The sequence below is a fragment of the Sinohyriopsis cumingii genome, chromosome 10, assembly GCF_028554795.1.
Source record: "Sinohyriopsis cumingii isolate HCF-2022 chromosome 10, ASM2855479v2, whole genome shotgun sequence".
NCBI lineage: Eukaryota > Metazoa > Mollusca > Bivalvia > Unionida > Unionidae > Sinohyriopsis > Sinohyriopsis cumingii.
In genome coordinates, this window is record NC_142970.1 from 92,775,849 (window position 1) to 92,803,721 (window position 27,873).

Consider the following 27,873-nt stretch of genomic DNA (forward strand, 5'->3'; position numbering starts at 1 on the left):
GATTTGGATCCGGGTTTCATATTAGAAATAGTGAAATTAGTCAGGGAAACAGACTAACTTTACAGAAGCACCTCAGATGCTTTAAACTGCACCTATTTGTTCATGCGAAGCATCTGCATGATCAAACTGTTGATTATAGAAATATTTTTTTTTAAATGGTGTCCAGCAAGCAATGCATGTTTAAGACGAAAGGGAAAATAAGCCTCTTGAAAAGTGTTAATAATCAACACAGAAGAATACAAAGGAATATTCAGATTCTTGTGAATAAAAGCAGGAAGGGACACAGTTACATTTATTGGACATCACAAGCCAATTTAAGTATGACTCGTGGCGGGAGATATGATTAACATCGTCATGTGAAACGAAAAAAGAATTTCCAAGAATTATGTCATATTCGGAGATAGCAACAAGCCATTGAGCTGCATAGGGTTTGAAACTAGAGTTTGTGCAACTGTACTAGTGGTAACTAAAGTCTGCGTGTACTTTACAAACTTTTCAGTTAAATATGTTTACCTTCACTGCATGTTTCAAATACCAAACTTTTAATTACATTTTCCAGCTTTACAATAGCAGTTTATGGTATTTTACACCTTACTGTAAACTGGTCAAACTTACAGAAAAAATCAACTGCCTTACTGAGACAGACTCGTCAAGTTTGGCAGGTCTGCGTAGGAAAGCAAACTTTTGGTTCCTTTTTACTGGTATACGTGGGAATTTTGAAAATAAATTGAAACAATGGAACAGTTTTTAAAGTGACACAATCTAGTGCTTTGTACATGGACATCAGTGACCCAGCGTTTCCCAGAAGATTTTGGAGGAGAAAATAAAAATAAAATCGTTAGATGAAAGCCAGAAGAGAAGATGATTTCACTGACAGTATGATAATTAACATGAATGAAACTCTGATCCCATTCCTGGATCAACTCTAGATAAGAAGGGGGTTAAATGTGTGAGAATTTGCATGACTGGTGTAGATAAAAAAAAATCTTACTTTAGTCCTTGCAGTTTCTGCTCCAGGAGATGTGTGGTCTCCAATCATAATTTTTCAAGACATCAGGAAGCTAACAAATATTCATGTACCAAAAGTATGGATTATACATGTGCTGGAGAAGGGTTGGGTTGATGTGAAGATGCTGCAGTGGATTAAGGTGTTTTATCTCGAGTACACACTTGAATATTTATTTTTTTAAAATTTAAGTTTGAATGCATTTTCTGACATGTTTATTTTTTAATGATTTAAAAGGTGTCCCACAACATATGACGTGTCCCAAACATACGATGTACAAACAAATTTACTTTAACAATTAATTTATGGTGTCCCAATATATATGGTAATAAATCATTTAATTTACCTACCTAATTATTTTAAATCAATGGACCACCAGTGCCAGTTATAACAAACATTGTACATGTCCATACACCAAACAATGCCATTGTTGAAATAAAAAAACAGTTTGGTCATTGTCACATACATGTACAGACATCACCCATCTTGCCTCCACTATCATCTCCTCATTATGTCTTTACATTTTGAAGTTTTTAACCCTAACGCTTAAAATCAGTTGGAAATTTGAACATCTCTCATATGCACAGGCTACTTCTCGCTGTAATGTAAGTTACATGCACAATTGTTCAATGCTGACAGGAACATGTCCATTTAAGTTGTAGGGGTGGAGAGATTTGCTATTGTAATCAAACATACAAATACCTGCTTTGCTCTGCAGTAATGTATTAGTGTATTAGCAAAATATTAAATATTTGGATTCAAATGTATATATATCCCAAAAAATCTGGGAATTATTCTTCTTTTCGCATATTTTCAATGGAATTACTATTATGGTTACACTGGATTTGAGTGGTGAATACATGTACTCAATTTATACTAATTCACTTGCCAATTTTACAGTGGAGTTGAGTGGTGAATACATGTACTAATTACTATGGATTGTGAACACTAATTACTATACATGAAAACCATGCACAGTAATTACATTTCTGATTGGCTGAGATGGTGCCACTCTGGGTGTCATATTTCTTATCCAGTTTTGATAAAACTTGGAATATGTTATTGGTATATGGCTGCATTTTCAATACATTTTTGTTAGATTTTTTTTTGAACAATCAGATGGATTGAAATGATTTTTATAATGTCGTTGACTATTTATTCATAGTTGATGCCATTTAGCAAGATCATTCTAATGGTTTTTGGATGCATTCTTGGTAGGTCTTTCACATATTTACAATAATGTGTACATGCACGTGGAAAAGGTAGGGACCCATAAATCAAAATGCACAAAGACTTTAAAACACCATTTTTATACTCACCCTCATGGTGAAGGGTGTGCCAGTATATTACTGAGGGCATCAGTTATATCCAGGATAATTTGTATTTACTTCATCATCCACAAAATATTTTTGACCAAAAAGGCTAAATTATATTTCTTTTTTTATGAATCTTTGATACTATTTTTCTATTTCAATGTGATGAAAAAACTATTTTGTGATGTGAAAACTTGCTCAGCCAGCAGCTTGATTCAACATGGCAGATAGGACAAGCTTGCTGAACAACTTTAAAAAATACGAAGGTAAAAGATAAATCTTGGGGAGAAAAAAACAAAAGCAAAAACAAAAAAAAGTCTGACCCTAGCCAGTCATTGAGCTTATCCTTGAAGAAGAAAACAGTAAGCTGACGGATAAAGAGATAAAGGGACCACAAAACATCAATTTCCTGTGCTTCAGTTTTATTCAGGTTTCACTGTATACATGTAAAAAGACGCCATGAAATGTAACTGCAAAATGCTTACTTTGGTGTGTGTGCATGTGTGTGTGGTTAGCACAATCCAGGCTATATAGTGTAGATGTTAAATTCCAAAAATGTGTTTTTAAATAATTGTCAATTTTTAGGAATATAAAATATTCAAATATCTGAAAACATGTCCTAAAAGATAAAAGGTCAAGTTGTTACAATTCTTTAAAAGCTACCTACAATATTTTTAAAAAATGGTAAGAATTATACAATTCTTAAAATACAGAGGCACTTTTTATAAAAAAAAATATAACCACATTTTTTTATGGAATCCAAGATTTGTTCTGGTACTGCATCATCACAAAGATTCTTAACTGAGTTTACATTAAAAAGTTCAGTGTGAGTTGATAACAGCCTTTTATAATCTTTACTCCACTGGAACAGAACCACACATTATCTTATAATCAGTTTTGAAATGTGACACATTAAAGCAGTTCTTACAATGTACTGCAATTGTGCTTATTTTCTTTGCACATAAATTATGGTGCATTTGTGCACAGATGAATTGCTACAAATTTACCTTTGTGCACAATGCTAATTTCTGATCTGCTCATTTTTATACTTCATTGGGATTGCTACTCTTTAACTATGGAAACCAGTTTTAGTTGGCTCAAGTACATGATGGTAGAACTGGACAAATCCTGTCTTACTGCCTTTGAATTTGATGTACAGTTTAGCACTGACCAACAATCTGGACATATTTAAATAATAAAACATCCATTAACATGCAAACAGAATGACTATTGACCTAACTTACATACTTGATACATGGGCAAGATACAAAAGATAAATCTTGTACACACTTGATTCACATGCAAGATACAGTTAACAAATCTGGTACACACTTAATGCACTGTCAAGATACAGAAGATAAATCTAATAAATGCTCGATGCACTAGCAATGTAAAGTGCAAATCTGTATATGTGATTCATATGTAACGTACACAAGACAAATCTGGTAACACTTGATACACTGTCAAGATACACAAGACAAATGTGTACACACTTGATACACTGTCAAGATACACAAGACAAATCTGGTACACACTTGATACACTGTCAAGATACATGAGACAGATCTGGTACACACTTGATACACTGTCAAGATACACAAGACAAATCTGGTACACACTTGATACACTGTCAAGATACAAAAGGCAGATCTGGTACACACTTGATACACTGTCAAGATACACAAGACAAATCTGGTACACACTTGATACATCCATCTCCAAGGCATTTAAAAGAGGGTTGGATTCAATATGATGATGGTCTGATTTCACTGATGCTCTGGTTTATCTTTTAACCATTCTTTGTCAAGGCTGAAGAAGTGGCTTAGTTTTCAGTGCACTCGGTTCATGACCCAGACTTATCAATCAATCAATCAACATATCAATCAAGTGAAGCTGCATCAACTGATGGCAAACAATAGTTTTAACTTTTATGACCATGATAGTGCCCACATCATCACTTTTAATATCAAAATCAAAATACTGCTTGCTGAAGTTTGTGAAAGTCAGATTACAACTAAACTTGTCTTCATTCTTCATGGAACTGGGAATCATTGCCTTATAAAGAACCTGAAAACTTAAAAGTGATAGACAAATGGATGACAAGTGTTTGTTTTCTTTGGATTTTTGATGTATCTTTAATAATTTTAGTCCTATTGTTTCAATGTCTGCAGAGTTGCACTTTGTAGTGATGTCTAGCATCATGTTCCACCCAGACACATTATGTGACACCAGGCCGACCAGTCAGAACACTAACCTCTTAATGCTAAACGCCAAGTGAGAAAGTTTCAACCAGTTTTAAAAGTCTTTGATATGATTTGGCCTGGATTTGAACCAGCAACCTCCCACATCCAAGGCAGATGGTCTAACCTTTTAGGCTACTGGAGATGGATGGCAACATGGGTAACTTTGTATACCATACAACTAGAAGGATGTGGGCATTTAAAAATAAAAATGAAGCCATACATGAACTTTTCAGTTTTAATTATTTTAATATATTAAATAACACAAACATACAAATTTAGCAAGATTTATTGATCTCAAAGATCAACAATTCAAAATTATGAACAATAATTTTGCTTAATTAACAAACTTTGTACAATTTTACGAAATGGATATAAGCATACATTCTAATGTACAAAGATACACAAAAAAATCTGACTAATTTTGGAATCATGATATTAATTTCAGGAATGTGAGTATTTCTATATACACTTTCTCTAACACATTAGTGTCTGATTAATAGGAGTATTCAATGAGTACTGGACAGATTAAACGCTAAACATGTTCAAACATGAGTATTTCTTTACATGTTCAAACACAGGTATTTTTGCATGAGATACAAAGTTTGAATGTTATCTTCATAAAAGTTTTCAAATATCTCCAAGGTACAGGTTTTTTTCACTATCTCAGCAAAACTTGTTTCTGATTATAATAAAATATAAAAATAAAAGATAATATTTTATCACACAACAATGAGAATTAATAACATTGTAGTGTTACATGAGGGTAAGTGCATTGTATGTTATAGTATTCAACTGGTAGATATATAAAGCATTACAAGACATCAAGTGTTAAACAAAGTGTTACATCAAGTGTTACATAATATTTTGAAGTTGTTTGAGAATCTTAAATATATTTTCACACGAAAAGGAATGTATAAAGCTCCATGAATAACAATTATCAATGCAACTGTATCATCTACAGTTAGTAGTATAACAACAACAGGTCCAACATTTCCTATGTCACATGGTGACAATTGTATGTTATTCAAAGAAAAGGATGGTCATTACATAACAAAATATTTGCAATTATGCAGCATGAGATGTCATCGTTCTGGACACCTACTTATATAAGGACCTTTGCTGAAGTAGCCATTGGTCTTCTGTTGTCAATTTATATTCTACTTTTGCAGCACTCTGTTTCCATAGCAACAAAAAATATTGATAATGAATGAAGAAATTTCTGAGTTTGAAAAGCACCTCTAGGAAACTTTACATGTGTACTAAGTTTGAAAGGCACCTTTAGGAAACTTTACATATGTACTAAGTTTGGTTGAAATACCTTGAACAATTTTGAGTTAGACTCCTGAAATGAAAATGTTCAGAGAGAGACAGACATACAAAGAACAAAAGAGAAACATAGCAATAGCTATCTAACTGGCATCAATACACAACAAATGTATAACAAAAATCTTAAATATGTATTCATTAGACAAGACAGTAAGGATCTTTTTAATAATTAGGGCTGTATTGTGATGTAGGAACCAGAAATTAGTAGTCCATCCATCTGTCTATCCATTCACACTTGTAACTATCTGGTTTAAGACTGGAAGCCTCACTAGAACTATGTTAACTATCTGGTTTAAGACTGGAAGCCTCACTAGAACTATGTTAACTATCTGGTTTAAGACTGGAAGCCTCACTAGAACTATGTTAACTATCTGGTTTAAGACTGGAAGCCTCACTAGAACTATGTTAACTATCTGGTTTAAGACTGGAAGCCTCACTAGAACTATGTTAACTATCTGGTTTAAGACTGGAAGCCTCACCATACCTTTGTTAACTATCCAATACAAGACAATGAAGGCCTCACCAGAGATATATTAAATGTCTCATATAAGAAGGGACCTCACCAGACAAGTGTTAACTGTGGTAAAAGTCAATCCTCTGTTTCACAGTCATATATAAGCTTTCAATTTGGACTGAAATTTGGTGTTTTAGTCATGATGCACAAAATGTTGATAAAAGTTTGGAAAAGAACAACATATCCATGTTTTATGATTCTGTTGAATAACACACATAACTCAATATTTTGATGAAATATTAATAATAATAATAATAATAACAATAATAATAAATCATATTCATTTTGTAGTATCTGTTCAAAAACCAGGTTTGCAAGTTTAACCTGCATACATAGGTCACCTGTGTACAAAGGACAGATTCTTTTCCCATGGGTGGTTGCTATGGACAGGCTTGACTGTAAGCAATTTTCTTTTGTTACTGTATGTATGAGCCCTTTATAGATTTAAAATCACAATATTTCTTGAATTCAGATTAAAATTTATATTTTCTTACAGGAGAATAAATGAAGAAATTTAATTTTCAAATTTCAAATTCTGGTCGTTATTATAATCCTTAGAAAACTAGCATGCAAATGACAAATTACATACCAGTTTAGTATTAATTTAGTGTGATGAAAAATCATTAATTCAGTTTAATTTGAATAAAAGTTTGAAAATTTAAAAATTTATACTTACAACAATGAAGTAATTTCCAATGGTTTCTGTACTTTTGATGCAGAACTACAAGTCTATAAAATGTATCCATTATAAACTAAATTACTTGCCTTCTCACATAAATGTATATGGTCTTTCACATTTCTAACATTTGGAATGAAGCTTACACAAAATAATAAAGGATTTTTTTCTTCTTCTGTTTTGGGTTGTTTTTTTAGTTGGGGACAAAGCTGAATTTTTCAACTTGCATAACTTTCACATCCATAAGAAAGCTTCCATTCTATCTTCAATTCTGGATGTGTTTTTTGGAAGGCTTTGTCTTCCTAATTTATTTGGCAATTCTTTATATTTACATCTTTGGAACTTTTACTTTTAATTGGCACCATATAGTCACATTTTTGCCATTAAACCCCAACCAGTAGTACTATTACTAACATAAAAGTAACATTAGTACTATTACTAACATAAAAGTAACAGTTGTACTATTACTAACATAAAAGTACCAGTAGTACTGTTACTAACATAAAAGTACCAGTAGTAATATTACTAACATAAAAGTACCATTAGTACTGTTACTAACATAAAAGTACCAGTAGTACTATTACTAACATAAAAGTACCAATAGCACTGTTACTAACATAAAAGTACCAGTAGTACTATTACTAACATAAAAGTACCATTAGTACTGTTGCTAACATAAAAGTACCAGTAGTAATATTACTAACATAAAAGTACCATTAGTACTGTTACTAACATAAAAGTACCAGTAGTACTATTACTAACATAAAAGTACCAATAGCACTGTTACTAACATAAAAGTACCAGTAGTACTATTACTAACATAAAAGTACCATTAGTACTGTTGCTAACATAAAAGTACCAGTAGTACTAATACTAACATAAAAGTACCACTAGTACTGTTACTAACATAAAAGAGTTGGGTAGGTTTATTACAGTAGGTTTATCCTGAAAGGAATTTATACTCATCAGACAGACTGCTTGTATTTATATAGTAATTTAAACAGGAAACAGTTTAAAACAACTGTTATCATAAACTAGACCAAGCATGGATAATTGTCCAGGCCAAGGAAATCATCTCTTTAACCAAAAGATTGAAAATTTGTATTACTGACAATAAGGGACATTTTTATCACTGGCAACAAGGGACATTTTTATCATTTTCAAGTGAAAAGTTTATGACTGACAACAAGGGACATATTTGTGATTTACAGCAAGGGACATTTTTATGTTTGACAATAAGTGACAGTTTTAAACTACAATTTAATTAGTAGTCACAGTGTCTCCATTGGTGGAGAGTTAGATTAATAATGCAATGATTGTGGATTCCAATTTATATCCAGGCTAGCCTGGGTTGTCTACCTTGATATGCCTTTAGGAAAAGCACCTAGCTCCCATTTTCTCAGCATGATATTGCCAATAATGTTAAAGTGCTCATAAAAATCAACAACAAAACAAAAACTACATTTTAATTACTTATTCAACATATGCTAATCTTTCTGTCAGTCATCACAAACAAATTTGCTCTGCATGTATGTTATTTTTATATTCACTTCAAAGTCATGTTAGTCCTTTCAAAAGTAAATTTCGAGATCATTTTGGTCCTTTCAATAGTAAACATCAAGATCATTTTGGTCCTTTCAATAGTAAACTTCAAAGTCATACTAGTCCTTACAAAAGTAATAACAAGGGTGGGGTAAGTCATATTAGTAACTTCAATAGTAGTCATAGTCACTTCAATAGAAATGGCATAGGTTGGTAAGTCATATTAGTCACTTAAATAGTAAAAACAAGGGTGAAGTAAGTCATATTAGTCACTTCAAAAGTAATAACAAGGGTGGAGTAAGTTATTTTACTCACTTCATTAGTAATAGCAAGGGTGAGGGTAAGTCATATTAGTCACTTCAGTAGTAATGACATGGGTAGGGTGTCATATTAGTCACTTCAAAAGTAATAACATGGGTGGGGGGTAGGTCATATTAGTCCCTTCAATAGTAATGACATGGGTAGGTTATGTTATATTAGTCACTTCAATAGTAATGACAGAGGTAGGTTAAGTCATATTAGTTACTTCAATAGTAATTACATGGGTAGGTTAAGTCAAGGTTAAGTCATATTACATGTAGTAACTTCAATAGTAATGACATGGGTAGGTTAATGGCATATTAGTCACTTCAATAGTAATGACATAGGTAGGATAAGGCAATTAGTCACTTCAGTAGTAATGACATGGGTAGGGTAAGTCATATTGCTGATAGACAAGCTACAAAGTACAACATTTGCTGACTTTTCCAAACCATGATGTACAGGTGGGTTTTCAATAGTAATGATATGGATAGGGTAAGTCATATTAGTCACTTCAATAGTAATGACATGGGTAAGGGTTTAGTCATATTAGTCACTTCAATAGTAATGACAGGTAAGATAAGTCATATTAGTCACTTCACTAGTAATGACAGTGGTAGGTTAAGGCATATTAGTCATTTAAATAGTAATGATATGGATAGGGTAAGTCATATTAGTCACTTCAATAGTAATGAAATGGGTAGGGTAAGTCATATTAGTCACTTCAATAGGAAGGACATGGTAGGGTAAGGTAGTCACTTCAATAGTAATGACATGGGTAAGGGTTTAGTCATATTAGCCACTTCAATAGTAATGACAGTGGTAGGTTAAGGCATATTAGTCATTTAAATAGTAATGATATGGGTAGGTTAATGGCATATTAGTCACTTCAATAGTAATGATATGGATAGGGTAAGTCATATTAGTCACTTCAATAGTAATAACATGGGTAGGGTAAGTCATATTAGTCACTTCAATAGTAATGACATGGGTAGGATAAGACAATTAGTCACTTCAATAGTAATGACATGGATAGGGTAAGACATATTAGTCACTTCAATAGTAATGACATGGGTAGGGTAAGTCATATTAGTCACTTCAATGGTAATAACATGGGTAGGGTAAGTCATATTAGTCACTTCAATAGCAATGACATGAGTAGGGTAAGTCATATTAGTCACTTCAATAGTAATAACATGGGTGGGGTAAGTCATATTAGTCACTTCAATAGTAATAACACGGGTAGGTTAAGGCATATTAGTCACTTCAATAGTAATGACATGGGTATGTTAAGGCATATTAGTCACTTCAATAGTAATGACATGGGTATGTTAAGGCATATTAGTCACTTCAGTAGTAATGATATGGGTATGTTAAGGCATATTAGTCACTTCAGTAGTAATGATATGGGTATGTTAAGGCATATTAGTCACTTCAATAGTAATGATATGGGTATGTTAAGGCATATTAGTCACTTCAATAGTAATGACATGGGTATGTTAAGGCATATTAGTCACTTCAATAGTAATGACATGGGTATGTTAAGACATATTAGTCACTTCAATAGTAATGACATGGGTATGTTAAGTCATATTAGTCACTTCAATAGTAATGACATGGGTATGTTAAGGCATATTAGTCACTTCAGTAGTAATGATATGGGTAGGGTATGTCATATTGTTGATAGACAAGCTACTAAGTACAACTTTTGCTGACTTTTCCAAACCATGATGTACAGGTAATATTTGGAATGCTACAAAATGAGTGGGGGGGGGGTCATTAAATGGAGATTCTTTCATGACACAATAACATACATGTACTTCAAAGTATTTTTGCCTTTATAGCATTTCTGACCAAATAATAATTTTGTTAAATTTATCTACCTCAAAAAGTTAAATGCATGGACAGTTGGCCAAGATATCTACCTCAAAAAGTCAAATGCAAGGACAACTGGCCAATATATCTACCTCATAAAGTCAAACATACAGACAATTGACCAAGATATCTGGGTTAGTATAATGCTTCCTGACATTAAACATTGTAATAGTCAGTCGTATTGCAATGGTAGATCTGCATCATTTATGCAGTCTTAGAAAACCTTATGCCTGTAGGCTTTCAGTAAAACTTCATCAACTTCTGTTGACTAGTTTTTGGACAGTCACCTAAAGGTTTTTAAATCTTTATCAAAAGGGGCCATAACTGACTGCAGATTGGCATTCACTGTAAAATAAATCTAGAAGCCCTTTATCCCTGAATGTCTTCTATAAAATTTGATCAAATCCATGTCAAAGTTTCCTTTTTTTTCAGTAACAGCAGCCATATTTGATAGAGTGGCACTGTAAAACTGATAGGTCTTTATACAAGGATTCTTTCTGTCATATTCTATTAATTCTGGTAAGTGTTATTTGAGGAGAAATCATTTTAAGCTTGTATTATTTTTAACAACAGCAACTATTGATGGCAAAGCTGCATCATTTGTGTACACTTGAAAGCTTCTGAACCAGGATGCTTTCTGCTGTACATGTACATTATTTTCAGTTGACCTAAAAATGTTTTCAAAAAATAGAAAGTTTCTGTAATGGCTTAAAAATATATTTAGATCATCAGCATATGAACAGCTTAAAGTGGGTTTTTCTTTTGTAGACAAAGTTAAAATCCCAAAGAGGTATTAAAATGTTGTTGTTGTTGTTGTAGGGTTTAATGCCATTTTTCAGCACATGATAGGCTATACATGGCGGCCAGTATTAATGGTGGAGGAAGAACCCGGGAAAGCCCTAGAAAGAACCACCGACCCACAAGAAGCTAATGGCAAGCTTTCTCACATACCCACATGAGCTGAATCCGAGACTTGAGCCCACGCAGACAGAGGTGAGATGTCAGTGATCCGTAATGGAAAGCGCTTTAGACCACTCAGCCACTCGAGGCCCCATTAAAAAGTTGTTGTTGTTGTAGGGTTTAACGCCATTTTTCAGCACACGATAGGCTATACATGGCGGCCAGTATTAATGGTGGAGGAAGAACCTGGGAAATCCCCGGAAAGAACCACCAACCCTCAAGAAGCTACTGGCAATTAAAAAGTTAATGTGTGGGGGAAAAAAATAGACAAACTGCTGTAATGGCTTGAAAAAATAGCAAGGACATGTACATGGTAACTTAATTTCACTGATCTTCTGTAAGTATTTGTGCAATCTTACTACAAAATACTGTTTTGATATATATGTATGTATGTATGTACGTTACTACAAAATACTCAAGACAAAACAATGTATTTAAGGATCAGGGCTTCCAAAACTTATGAGATCTGTTTTGGACATTTATCACCACTGTGCTTCAACTCCCTCCTCTTAAGTAAAAGAATTTTAGCTGTTTATTTTTTAATGCCAAAACTTGACTTTCAATACCTCTTAATTTTTTAATTTTTCATAAAGATAGCATTTTGAGTTTAAGCAAATGAAAACTTAAGAGAAATGATAAGCTGAGATGTTATTCTTTATTTGTTCTTTAAACCAGATTTACACTTGAAAACATTTAATAATGCACCTGTCCTGTAATTTTTGTTTTGGAAGCCTTGATATGGATGGATGGACATAACCAAATCATAACAACTCCACAACAATATATGCTAACACTGCATGCTGCAGCAATTTAAACTGCACATGTCCAATCATCAAGCTTAATAGGTTTCTACAAACAGTATTATAAACTCATAGTGCAATAGCCATGACTGATTAAGATTTACTCTTTACATTTTGTCTCCAATCAAAGTCACCTGTTGATAATACTTAACTCACCCATGTCATTATGCAGAGTGCCATTGACTCTGTGGAGGACTATAAAGGCCACATGTTGCAATCAGATGACAAGTTCCTGCAAGGAAGTATACTTGAAAAATAAAAGTATCCATGTAACAAAAAAAGTGTCAGACAATTTCTACTTGTGGAAGTCCATGAGACTTACCAAATGTATCAAAAATTTAATGTATGCATTACCTGCAGTATTAACACCTGTGTTATTGAATATATGCATCACCTGTAGTGTCAACACCTGTGTTAATGAATATATGCATTGCCTACAGTGTTAACACCTGTGCTATTACATAACTTTTCCATAATTTATACATGCTATTTAACAGTGAGAAACAAATTATAGAAATAGCCAATAATAATAATAATAATAATAATAATAATAATAATAATAATAATAATATACAAAATGATAATAAAGAAACCACAATCATTATATTTTTGAATCATTTATCACAATGAATAAATATCACATGTAGAATTTTTTTACATTTTAAATTTTGTCCCCTTTGGAGTATAGCTAGAAATTTTTTAAAATTAAAACTTGTGGAATTAACGGTCTTCAATTTGGTCATCAAAATAAACAATAAACATTTTGTACAGGCTGATTATGTGAAAACCAAACATGACAAAAAATGTGCATATATACAATATGATTATGATGTATCAGGCACTTAGCCATCATGCAGTGCATAAAAAGAAACAATATAAATTAATAGCATCCTATATGTCTCTGTGACAAAGATATTTGAATCAAATAAAAAAATCATAAGCAAGTAATGGCATAAAGTAATTATTATATAATGTCTCTAGCCATGAAGTAATTTATAGAAAAATTTGCTTATATTAGGTGAAAATATATATGAGCTGTTCCAAAAGATTTTTTGATTGACACATTTTATGCACTTTTAGTAAAGATATATGTTAGAAATAAGATGGATTTTCTTTCATATAAATATCCAAATTATTTAAGTCACTATTCCATTCTGAAAGAACCCACTCCAAGAAGCTCATCACAAATTGACACCATGCAACATATTATCTGTGTTGTAGTATTTTTAATGCAACATATTAAATGCAAACAAAATTGTTCAAGAGTTGTACAACTAATGAGTTATAAATGTGCTAACTTTGCCAAAGTAAGAGAACTATTTTTATTAATTGAAAAACAAAATTTTATTTTGCCATATGTGGCAAAAATGTTTTAATTAATTGAAAAATAAATGTTTATTCATATCATCTAATCATCTACAATAAATGAAACCATTTCTCTTTTTCAACTTATGACCTCTGATCTTTGACCTTTTGGTAATAAAACAAAAATGGGGTTCTTCCTTACCCCAGTAGCAAGCCACCTAAAAAGTTTGTAACTGTATGTAGTGGGCAACTTGAGTTTCTATGTGAAAATCATTTTTTAGTCAGTAACCTTGACATTTTACCTTTTGACACTGAAATCAAGAGGGTTACACCAAATACATGCCATCCACAAAGTTTGGTAACTCGAGCTATTGCTTGGAAATGGAGTCATAATAGACAGACAGACAGACAGATGGATGGATGGATGGATGAACAATATCATAACCTAATATACTGTTTTGTTGTAGGCATTTAAAATGGCTAGCATACCCAAAGTTCCATCCCTATTTTTAGATTTCAACTTTTCAGGATCCTAAGTAATCAATCAGCCTAATATTTTTCTGCATAAACAAAGTCACTTGTGACATGACAGAGACCTTGGATAAAATACATGTCATCAACAAAGTCACTTGTGACATGATAGAGACCTTGGACAAAATACATGTCATCAACAAAGTCACTTGTGACATGATAGAGACCTTGGACAAAATACATGTCATCAACTAAGTCAATCCTAAATATCACGTCATACTCAAGAAGGCGTAATATCTTATGTGACAGCCAAGAGACAGAAAGAGAGAGAAAAGGAGAGAATGAATTATTTGTGCTTTAAGGAGACATGACAGATGCTTAAAATCTTGTGGTACAGCTCATATAAATTATATTGCACAGCTCATATACAGATGTGAGTTTGTGTGTATATATATATATAGAGAGAGAGAGAGAGAGAGAGAGAGAGAGAGAGAGAGAGAGGGGGGGAGAAAGAGGAAAGAGTTATCCAAACACTAAGGTAACATAACAGACGACTGGTAATTCAACTAAAAAAGAATTCTACAGTGGAAAAAAGAATACACCTTTGGTTCAGATATGTTTGTACAGCTTGATTCATCAAACAATAAATGTTGAATATACATGTTTCTCTCATTTTCTAAGGACTAATTATAACACTACTAAGTAGTTGGTAAAGAGATAAAGTTATATTTTTAATACATTTTGTAGATAAGTAAGTGTCCATCAACCTGCCTGCAGGTTGTTAAAAGTATATTACCACTTTGATAACTCCAAAACTGGGGACATAAATACCAGACATTATTCAAAAAACTGAATTGGTTGATACAGTCCAAAAGTGTTTTTGTTAAAGGGCTTTCAGTAATCAGTAACTCATATAATGGACATATCTCAAAATGACCTGATTCCTTCTTGTTTAAAGTTTTCTCTTGCTTGCAAATTTGAAACAGTATAAATATTACTTAAAATATTGCCAGTCAGCACTTAAAGAGTTTCTGAAGAGTATTATCATCTCAGTAAATGGAACCCATCCTCATCTTGATGGCAGGTCTGTTCTGTCTGGTTCCCTGTCTCTGAAGTTCTGAAACAGGCAATCAGTCTAGAAATCCAAAGTTACACAAATACTATGTGGAAGGAGGTAACAGTTGCAGGTGAGCTCCATACAAAAGAACTACAACTAGGACAAACTAATGGAATATCTCTTTAAATCTCGCATTTTGTAGTTATTTAAATACTAATAAAGTTGCAGATTCTTTTCATTGAAAACAAGTAAATAAAATATAAAAATAAAATATAATCACATGAATTAGAATGTACAACAATAATATGACTATACAAAAAACTGTATGTCACAAAAGTATCACAACTTTGTAACTTCATCTTTGTCATTGATATAAACAACACCATCTGAATGAAAACTTATCACTATTTCTGGAAGAACACCATTAAACATAGCACCATTTATATGACTGACTGGTTCATCACTGTTTCCATTTGTATTTGTTTTACTTTTAGCACCCACTGGTTTACTGCTTATAATTTCCTGCTCCATGATTACCTCCCCTTCTTTCTTGTGAGAAGTTTTGCCTTCGCAAATTGTATTGTCTATTTCCATACTCTGATCAAATTCCACTGTTCTACATTGGATATCTCCATCTGAAATGCCTTCAGAGTCAAATGTCACATTAGAATCACTGTCTTCAGTATCACTGCCATTGTCAATGTATTCTAAATTTTCTTCTAAGAAACATGCATCATCCATTCCACTAGAGTTTTCTCCCATGTCTAAGCTCTTTATTGAAGAGGTGGATGGCCAGTTCATGAGACTTTCAGATGCAGATTTAGGAAGGTTTGGGGATGATACAAGACTGTAGCAATCCCAGCTGTTACTATCTGTGGAGGTTGAGCTGATGATGCTCTGCCTGACGTTATCAAATCGAGAATTTTTTCCTGCTGAAAAAAATGCATGGATTAATACATTACAGAACATTTATGTGCCAACTATTAGTACACTTTTTAGAAAAGTGAATCATAGATATGGTGAACAATAAAATTTTCAGGATTGTTAATTTTGAAAATTTACAAATTTAACCAAAAATATTCTTGGAACTGTCTAATTGTTTTATTTGTTTGGTGAAGTTTAATCAGTGGAAATGTTTGAAAAATGAAATCAAACATAAATTTCCATAGAAGTGACAATCAAGATCAAATGAAATAGAAATGAATGCAAACATACATTTCCATAGCACTGACAATCAAGATCACATAAAATTTAAATGAAAGAAAAAAACTGATTTACAATGCTTTGTGTTGCTGCATTTGTCTATTGACTCTTTATAAACTGAAATGCAAGGATTAAAATGTGCATTGGCTGTTATAAATTGAAATGCAAGGACAACATGTTTACCTTGCCAATATCGGAATTTTAAATCTAAATACATGGGACAATATGACAACTGGACTGGCAGCCACCTGCAAAGTATTTCTCCAAAAGTAGTGAGATTATTTATAGTGAGATCAATTTTCCAACATATTTCTCCATCTCAGTGTCAAACATTCCTTTAAATTACTATCAACATGTTGTACATGGCAATTCTTTACAAGCAATAATAGGAACAGATATAACTGTGACAGCAGATAGCACTGAGATCAGGAATTCCACAACAGATGTAGCAGGGACAGCAGATGGCACTGGGATAGGGAACTCCACAACAGATTTAGCAGAGACAGCAGATAGCAGTGGGACAGGAACTCCACAACAGATGTAGCAGGGACAGAAGATAGCACTGGGATAGGGAACTCCACAACAGATGTAGCAGGGACAGTAGATATCACTGGGACAGGAACTCCACAACAGATGTAGCAGGGACAGAAGATAGCACTGGGACAGGAATTCCACAACAGATGTAGCAGGGACAACAGATGGCACTGGGATAGGGAACTCCATAACAGATGTAGCAGGGACAGTAGATAGCACTGGGATAGGGAACTCCACAACAGATGTAGCAGGGACAGTAGATAGCACTGGGACAGGAACTCCACAACAGATTTAGCAGGGACAGTAGATAGCACTGGGATAGAGAACTTCACAGATAGGAAACAGATGTAGCAAGGGCAGTATATAGCACAGGGATAAGGAACTCCACAGATAGGAAACAGATTTATCAAGGACAGTAAATAGCACAGGGATAAGGAACTTCACAGATAGCAAACAGATGTTGCAAAGACCATATATAGCACATGGATAGGAAATTCCACAGCTAGGAAACAGATTTAGCAAGGGATGTAGATAGCCCAGGGACAGGGAACTCCACAGATAGCAAACAGATGTAGCATGGACAACAGATAGCACTGGGATGGGAAACTCCATAGAAAATAGATGCAGCAGTAGATAACACTGGGATAGGAAACTCAATAGATAGAAAACAGAGGTAGCAAGGGCAGTAGACAGCAATAGGATAGGAAACTCCAAAAGAGAGGAAATAGATGTATCATGAATAGTAGAGAGCACTGTAATATGAAACAAGTCTAGTAGGGACAGTAGATGACAATGGGATAGGAAAATGCAAGACAGCAGTTATACATCTTAATACACAAATGAAATTGCCTGTTGCCTAAGCAGTAAAATCAAAAGTCACAGCAGGGGCAAATTTGCCCTCAGGCAGTGTTTCCCTATACCCTCATTTGTGCTTCAGAGACCGCCAAAATGTTAATATGACCCCTAGATTTGATACCAAAGTTTGTTTTACTCAGTCTGAACCCCAAGTGTGACACCATGGGGATTTATGACTCTCAGTCTTTCACCCTTAGGGAATACACTGCCTCAGGCTAGAAACCTAGCTGTGTGTACCTAATTGTTAGAGTCACGGCAGGGGCAAATTCGCCCTCAGGCCAGAACCTAGCTGTGTGTACTTAGTGAAAGGTTGATGTTATCTGCAAGTGTTCTACTGGAAAGCAACTTGTATTGTCTACCTTTCCTATTATTAATTAAAATTTAATATTTTGCAAGTATTAATACAAAAAGAAACAGTGAGTTTTCCCTCCATTTCCTAATTTTTCTAATTATATATAGAGACAAAGACAATATGAGTGAAAATATTGCCGTTACAACTCAAAATTTGTGCTTTATTTTCAATGTTAAACAATAATAATCAGAATCACTGAGTTAAAATGAGTAGAAATGCACTGAGAGTACATAAATGTAAATGTTAGGAATGTATCATGCGCTCTAACTTGGCAAAGTGGTTTACAAAAGTCATGATACAAAGCAAGTTTGAAATTCAGTTTTTACCTCTCATTTTCTACGTCTTTTGTGTAAAATATTCTCATGCCTTGACTTAAAAAATGCTTAAAATGACTTTATAAACATTACAGTATTTGGTCCAAAAAGTCATTTTCAATAGCAATTTGTACAGTTATGTTTATATGATAATGACAATGATGTTAATAACCAGGTTGTTCATTATGAGGATTTCTATTACATCAAAATATATAGGACTGTAATTACCATAAAGAATATCTCTTTCTTTTCTCTCTAATTCTTTGAGTTCCTCCATCTTGTCTAAAAGAATCATCTGAAAAACAAGGAAATTATTTAGGTGCTGGTGTCAGATGGAATCTAGCCCCCCCCCCACAAGAATCCCTTCCTTGTGAAGCAATTTTCAATGTAAACACACATATCTTAATTGGGAAGCAGTTTTCAATGTCAACACAATTATCTTACATGGAAAGTAGTTTTCAATGTAAACACACATACCTTACCTAGAAAGTAGTTTTCAATGTCAACACACATACCTTACCTGGGAAGTAGTTTTTAGTGTCAACACACATACCTTACCTGGGAATTAGTTTTCAATGTAAACACACATACCTTACCTGAGAAGTAGTTTTCAATGTCAACATGCATACCTTACCTGGGAAGTAGTTTTCAATGTCAACACACATACCTTATCTGGGAAGTAGTTTTCAATGTAAACACACATACCTTACCTGGGAATTAGTTTTCAGTGTCAACACACATACCTTATCTGGGAAGTAGTTTTCAATGTCAACACACATACCTTACCTGGGAATAGTTTTCAATGTCAAAGCACATACCTTACCTGGGAAGTAGTTTTCAATGTCAACACACATACCTTACCTGGGAATTAGTTTTCAATGTAAACACACATACCTTACCTGGGAAGTAGTTTTCAATGTAAACACACATACCTTACCTGGGAAGTAGTTTTCAATGTAAACACACATACCTTACCTGGGAATTAGTTTTCAATGTAAACACACATACCTTACCTGGGAAGTAGCTTTCAATGTCAACACATATACCTGACCTGGGAAGTAGTTTTCAATGTGAACACACATACTTTACTTGGGAAGTAGTTTTCAATGTCAACACACATACCTTACCTGGGAAGTAGTTTTCAATGTCAACACACATACCTTACCTGAGAAGTTGTTTTCAACATAAACACACACATGTCCAACCTAAAGAACTGTTAGCTCACAACATTTATAATGGACACTAACACTTATAGCACAGTTAAGACACTTTATAATTTCACTGGTGTGAATTAATAATTGCAATAAGATTTAACTCCAATTGATAATTTCAGTCCAGATATTATGTAAAATACTGTATGTGTAATTACAGACTTAATAATGTCATCATGATGCAAATTTTAATAACTGAAAATTCACTCCAATTATTTCATAGTGATCAAAGTACTATGAAATGTTCTTCATTATTTTCAGAGTAAAAAGTTTTCAGGTAGTAACCTTTGCTGTTGATACTTTAAGAATATACATCTGATCATCGATATATGTATTTGTTCAGAGGTGGGGTGTCAGCATATATTCAATACATAGGGTGAAAATTCTGCAATACAATAATCACCCTAATGTGGATGGTTAAAGGACTGAGAAAAAAATATCTACTTGAGACCATTAGGTAGCATAACAAAAATGACACAGTGTCATGAAACAGGAAAAATAGTCTTACCTTTGTTTAAGCATTCATAAATAGAATCAAATTATATTAGCATAAAACTGCTATAGAATTGCTTGAAATTTTTATCAACTGGCTCACTGAATGCCTCTATACATATAAATCAGATAAACAGCTGGAATCTATTTATAAATCACCTCTTTTTATAAATAAAAAAAATTCTGTCATAATAAAGTATCGATTTTGGTTCTAGTAATTATGTCCTCAAGTTACTTCTTTTTGATACTGAAAATGTGTCAATGGCACACATGTTTCACCACAGTCCCTAAGAAAATTACCTGAACAAAAATATAACTAAGGTGTAACAGATGATGACGTTGTTGTTGTTGTTACGGTATTAATGCCTTTTTTAACCCATAATACATGGCAACCATTAAATTTTAGTGTGGGAAGAACCCGTAAGAACCACCTCCCCAGGGGAAACTACTGGCAAGGTTTCTCATATATGTTGGCCAAACCAAGATTCAAACCCATGTGCACAGAGGTGAGATGCTAGTGATCTGCAAAGGTGAATGCCTTAGACCACTCAGGGTCCAACAGATGATGTAGAGACGTACACAAAACATAAACAGGCATAACAGATTATATAGAGATGTACACAAAACATAAACAGGCATAACAGATTATATAGAGATGTACACAAAATTTAACTAGGTCCAACAGTTGATGTAGAGATGTACACAAAACATAACCAAAATTAACAGATGATGTAGAGATTTACAAAAAACATAACCAAAGTTAACATATGATGTAGAGATGTATACAGAATGTAACTATGGTGTAACAGATGATGAAGAGATGTACACAAAACATAACTAAAGGGTAACAGATGATGTAAAGATGTAGACAAAATGTAACTAAAGTGTAACAAATGATTTATAGATGCATACAGAACATGCAAAATAGAATAACACTATGTGCCCTTATTGTGGGGCTTATAAAATAATGTTTTAAGGAAAATTTCAGTAATTCTAAGAGGTTAAAAGAGTAATAGTTTCTTCCTACAAACCTTCAGACTGAGATACCGTTCATGTAGTTCAACCTTTTTGCAGCAGTCTTCAAACAAAACAACCAGTCTGGAATAAAAATGGAAAATGTTAACAAACGATTCCCATGAACAGCTTTGTATGGTATCAAAACTCCATGTTTCCTGGAACTCCATACATTTCTTAAACATTCTGAATGGAAACATTTTTAACTCTCTTTTTATAAATTGATCAGTAGTTTAAACATACAGGAGATGTAAAAGCATAATATTAAATACATAACATTATAATATTAAATACATAACATTATAATATTAAGTACATAACATAATAATATTAAATACATAACATTATAATATTAAATACAATTGGCATTGTACAACAGCAAAATATTGAACAAGGTTGATTTGAAAGATTAAAGCAATCTGACATTATATATTGAAGAAACCAACCAAAAATGATCAAATGTACATTAAATAAATGAATTTACAAAGTCATTTTTTTGTTCCAGTATGTTTCTTTCTTTTCTGTCTGTGAGGTTGAAAAAAGATATTTAGAATAAAGTTCAATCAATATGTATGCATAATAGTTTTTATGCAAGTGAGGAAATCCAATTTCTTTCTCAATAAGAGTATGATGTACACTTCATAATCAATAACAAACACAAATTATAACATAAATGTTTGCAGTTATTCTTATTAATAAACAGCAATTTATAACAGAATTTTCTGTAGGCATTCTTAATAATTAATTCAAATTTATAATATCATATCTGTGGATATAATAAACATAATTATAGACATTCTGCAATAATAAACACAAATTTATAACATCATATTCTACATTCTTAATAATAAACAAATTTATATTATCATATTCTGCTGGTATTCATATTAATAAACACAAATTTATAATATCGCATTATGCAGGTATTTTTAAACCAAACAGGACAGTACATGTATTAGCAATGAAGTTTACTTGCATGCCGCATTTATCTCTCTATAGTGAAATAAAATTAAGTAGTACTGTTTTTTCACCACTTTAGGATAATCAAAATATATCAATGTTTCTTTCTGCATAATGGATGAAGATGTATTGCTAAAATTTTAATTTCAAACAATCTACGTTACACTAGACTATTTGATGAATGACTTTCAACCAGAAACACAAAAGCCCTGTTTTATCTGTAACTCAGGTAGTAAATCAATCAATTTCCATACATCATAATGATAATTCTGAGTTGGTACAAATTTCCATTAGTTTTGAATTCCAAAGGATAAGTCTCTACATTTCTTTCCTATTTTCCACATACTTCATAATATTTGTTCACTTGGGTTTCAAGATTTTGCAGGTACAGTAGAACCTGTCTTGAAAGACCACCTCTTCTGCCAAAAAATATTGGTCTTTCAAGACAGGTGGTCTCTCATTACAGGTAACAACACTATATAATCAATAAATATGTGCATGGAGATCCTGGTCTCTCAAAACAGGTGGTCTCTCATAGCAGAGGTCTCTCAAGACAGGTGGTCTCTCATAGCAGAGGTCTCTCAAGACAGGTTTTACTGTACAGCATTAAGAGCTTTGTCTGAAAATTACCATTGGCCTGACTATGTCATTAACAACAAAAATGAACTCTGGTTTTAATAAATGAAGGCAGTGCCATTTATTTGAATATACTTCCTGTACCATAGTAGTATGGATAAGATACCAGCATGGGCTGTAGATAATCATACAGTGCTGATGATATATGAAAAACATTCTGCAAAAACACTGCACATTTGTTCTGAGTCCTTGTTTCTTTAGAAGCAGGATATTATTGTCAGGTCTTGTGGATGAAAATATGCTGTTATTAATAGAATAAAATATTCTCCAATTTTCTTCAGAACAGTACAAGTTAAAGATAAGTGTACCTGGATAGATGGTACATCACATAATTTCTAAATCCTGTATATACATGTAGTTCATAGTTTTTCAATATACATGTATCAATGTATGAAAACAGAAACTCTGGTGGCTAGATTAGTTTTCTTTCAAACAAGATGGGTACATGACTTTTTATATATTTTATGTACTGACTAAAGACTTGACCTGGTTACATTACAAAACAATAAAATGCAACCTTTGCTCAATAAACATTGTCAGTATGTCAGCATTTATCCATCCATTCATCTGTCTATCTAAATATCTATATATCTGTATGTCTCTGTCTTTATATCTAACTTTTTGTAACGATTAGTCCAATAAATCAGCCCACACACGAAACTGATGGCTTAGAACTGATCTCACCTATTTAATAATAATAATAATAATAATAATAATAATAACAATAATAATAATAATGCTTTATTTATAGAGGGTGACTCATTAGTCAAGGACTATTCTCCCTTGAGGGACTCTTAAGGGGAGTATAACAATGCACATTATATGATGACAGCAATAATTACTGTTTATTTTAACCTGTTTAGTATTAAAATACTAAATTCCATTATCTATTAGAAACACATACACATACATGCTCATGATATCTCTTCTTAAATACTCTAATATTTTCAGCAGATTTTATATGTAGTAGAAGCTTGTTCCACAGAACTGTACCGGAGTACTCTTTTTAAATTGCTCTGTTCTTGGTTTTGGTACTAGAAACTTATGTTTCCATGTGATATTGATCTCAACTGATATTGTGTTGAAAGAGATCTGAATAAGCCCTGAAGATACTCTGGTGTAGTTCCACGTAGGCATTTATATAAAAGAACTGCCTTGTGAAATCGATACTGTCATATATTGTGAACCATTTGAGTTCTGTAAATAATGCTTTTGAGGGATGATCAATAGATGCATCTAAAATTATGTGTGCTGCTCATTTCTTAAGTTTATAAATCCTGTCAAGCTCAGATTTAGCACAGTTTCTCCATACATCTGAACAATAATCCATTGTTGGAAGAATATATGACTTGTAGTAAAAATTTTGAGTTTCCATAGATACATATTTCTTCATTCTGCTGAGTAGGGCAATTTAGGATGAGTTAGATGAGTAGGGCAATTTAGGATGAGTTAGATGAGTAGGGCAATTTAGGATGAGTTAGACAAGTAGGGCAATGTAGGGCAATTTAGGATGAGTTAGACAAGTAGGGCAATTTAGGATGAGTTAGACAAGTAGGGCAATTTAGGATGAGTTAGATGAGTAGGGCAATTTAGGATGAGTTAGATGAGTAGGGCAATCTAGGATGAGTTAGACAAGTAGGGCAATGTAGGGCAATTTAGGATGAGTTAGATGAGTAGGGCAATTTAGGACGAGTTAGACTCGCTCATTGAAAAATTCCCAAGGAAGAGAACTTGATATTACTGGGTGACTTCAATGCTAGAGTGGGTGCTGACCATGACTTTTGGCCTTCCTGTCTTGGCAAGGTTGACATTGGGAAGATGAATGAGAAGGGGCAGCATCTACTAGAGATGTGCTCGTACCACGACCTCAGCATCACCAATTCATTCTTTCAGACAAAGCTTGAGCATAAATTGTCTTGGGAGCATCCTTGGTCCAAACATTGGCACCAGCTGGACATGATCATTACAAAACGGTCTGCGACGAAGTGTGTGCTTCTTACGTATACCTTCCACAGCACTGACTGCAACACCAACGACTCACTGGTGTGCTGCCAAATGAAGCTTCAGCCAAGAAAGATCCACAGCTCTAGGCAAGAGGGTAAACCATGCACCGATCTGAGCAAGATGTCATATCTAGACAAGGCTGAGGAATTCACTTATACCCTCTCCAAAATGTTTGATTCAGAACCTCCTAACGGCAGTGCCAAAGAGAGATGGGATTACCTCAGGGAGACTGTGTACAGCACAGCCACATGGATCTTTGCTAAGAAGCAGTCAAAGAACAATGATTGGTTTGAGGCTAACTCCACCACACTCATGCCAGCCATAGAAGAGTGTCACAGTGCCCACCTGGAATACAAATGATCCCACTGCCAGAAGACACTACAGGCATACAGGTCTACCAGAAGCAAAGTACACAGGTTAGCACGGCCATGTGCAAATGAATACTGGCTTTAGCTCTGTCAGAGTACCCAGTCAGCAGCAGATATCATAAACATCAGAGGCATGTACGATGGCATAAAGAAATCAATGGGTCCCATGAAGAAAGTGACAGTACCAATGAAGTCTGGCACAGGTGATACCATCTATGACAAGGACAGCAGATGGAGCGTTGGGTGGATTACTACTCTGAACTGTACTCCAGAGATAACCACGTGACCAAGGATGCCCTCAACACCATTGTAAACCTCCCTTTCATAACCAAACTGAATGAGAAACCTACTGTGGCAGAACTAAAGAAGGCCTTAGAGAAAATGTCCTTAGGTAAAGCTCCAGAGAAGGATGGCATTCCAGCAGAAGTCATCAAGTGCGGCTGAAGCGTGCTGCTCACACACCTGCATCACCTCCTCTGCCAGTGCTGGGATGAGGGTGCAGTGCCTCAGGACATTAGAGACGATAATATCATAACCCTGTACAAGAACAAGGGTGAAAGAAGCAGCTGCAACAACTACAGGGGCATATCCCTTCTAAGCATTGTGGGTAAAGTCTTAGTACATGGCATCCTGAACAGACTGCAGACGCTTGCTGACAGAGTATATCCAGAGTTGCAGTGCAGGTTCCAGGCAGAGAGGTCCACAATTGACATGATCTTCTCCGTCAGGCAACTGCTGAAGAAATGCAGAGAACAACACAGACCCCTCTTCCTGGCTTTTATAGACCTCACCAAGGTGTTCGATTTGGTCAGCAGAGACAGACTCTTCACAATCCTGGTGACGACTGGATGCCCTCCAAAGCTGCTAAGCATGATCCAGCCCTTCCACAATTTCATGAAAGGCACAGTGCAGTACAATGGCTCAACATCCGACCCCTGTGACACCTGCAGCAGAGTAAAACAGGGCTGCATCCTTGCCCCCATGTTCTTTGGCATCTTCTTTGCTGTCCTGCTTAAACACGCCTTTGGGACCTGCACATGTGATCAGATGGCAGACTATTCAACCTGGCACGACTTAAGGCAAAGAGCAAAGTGCATAAAACAACCATCAGGGACATGCTCTTCAGAGACAATGCTGTTCTAGCCACTCACACAGAATCTGAGCTACAGTGCCTGATGGACTGCTTTGCCTCAAGAAAATAAACACGATGGCTCAGGATGCAGACCCCCCCACCCAAGCATCATTATCAACAACTACAAACTTGAAGTAGTCAGTCAGTTTATGTACCTAGGCGCTACCATCACCAACAACCTCTTGTTTGATGCTGAGCTCAACAAGCAGATTGGAAAGGCATCAACAACTCTCTCCAGGTTGTCGCAGAGAGTGTGGAACAACAGCATGCTGACCCTGAACACTAAGATCTCCGTGTATCATGCCTGTGTGCTAGGAACTCTCCTCTACGCCAGTGAAACCTGGACTCTGTATGACTCACAAGAGAAAAGACTGAGCGCCTTTCACATGTGATGCCTCTGACACATTTCGGGATCACCTGGAGCGATTGAGTAATAAACAACAAGGTGCTTGAATGTGCCAAGATTCCCAGCATGGTCACACTCCTCTGCCAATGTTGCATCATAAGGTTGGGCCATGTACATCAAATGGATGACAGACAGATCCCCAAAGACTTTCTTTATTCAAAATTTGCCTCTGGCAAAAGGCCGATCGCACAGCCACATCTCCACTTTAAGGATGTCTGCAAGACATGAAAGCCCTTGACATTGATGTCAACACCTGGGAAGAGCTTGCTCTCGACAGGTCCAGCTAGCAACACGCTCTGATCACTGGTCTGAAAGCCAGTGAGGACAAGCTACACTTGCTAGCTGATGAAAAGCAATCTCAGAGGAAGAAGCAGCTCCAACCCACACCAGATGCAACCTTCAAGTGCAGAAAGGACTGCCACTCCTATGTTGGGCTCCATAGCCACAGCAAACACTGCACAACTACCAACCAGGACATCTCACAGCAAACACTGCACAACTACCAACCAGGACATCGTGTCTCGGGACTAATGGATGCCAACCACCAACCATTAATATGGTCATTCCATACTAAATTATTATCTACAGACACACCTACAAGCCTTTCATGTTTGCCATTTTCTAACAGATGATTATTTATTGCAAGAGATAGTTCTGGGTTCCCTGACTTGTGAATTTTTGTGATGTCCCCAAAATCATACATTTTGTTTTACCTTCATTAGTTACCATCCTATTTTATTGTGCCCAGTTTTGGATTCTAATAAGGTCCGAGTTTAATCTCCTTCAGATAACTTCAGTACCAGAACTAAATGTATACAACATTGCATCGTCTGCAAACAAATCTATATTTGTGGATTCATTATCTAATGGTAGATCATTGATACAGATGAAGAAGAGGAGAGGGCCCAAAACTGAGCCTTGAGGGACCCCTGAATGAACAGTGCGAGTTTGAGAGCTAATATTGCCAATGCTTACTTGTTGATACCTTTGGTTTAGGTATGATC

The 27,873-nt window shown here is 34.5% G+C and overlaps 1 protein-coding gene across 3 annotated transcripts in view; it reads right to left on the minus strand.

The window, feature by feature from the left end:
- Positions 1 to 4,783: 4,783 nt before the first annotated feature.
- Positions 4,784 to 27,873, minus strand: part of LOC149790592 (uncharacterized) — a 133,132-nt gene continuing 110,042 nt past the window's right edge. For 2 of the 3 annotated variants that reach the window (XM_089972687.1, XM_089972689.1), the window contains exons 5-7: positions 21,381 to 21,447; positions 18,875 to 18,941; positions 4,784 to 16,320 (exon numbers count right to left, since the gene is read on the minus strand). In XM_089972687.1, the coding sequence (XP_089828813.1) occupies positions 15,728 to 16,320; positions 18,875 to 18,941; positions 21,381 to 21,447 (727 nt within the window). In that variant the 3' untranslated portion in view covers positions 4,784 to 15,727. The remainder of the gene's footprint in view (positions 16,321 to 18,874; positions 18,942 to 21,380; positions 21,448 to 27,873) is intronic. The other variant, XM_089972688.1, reaches the window with a different exon arrangement.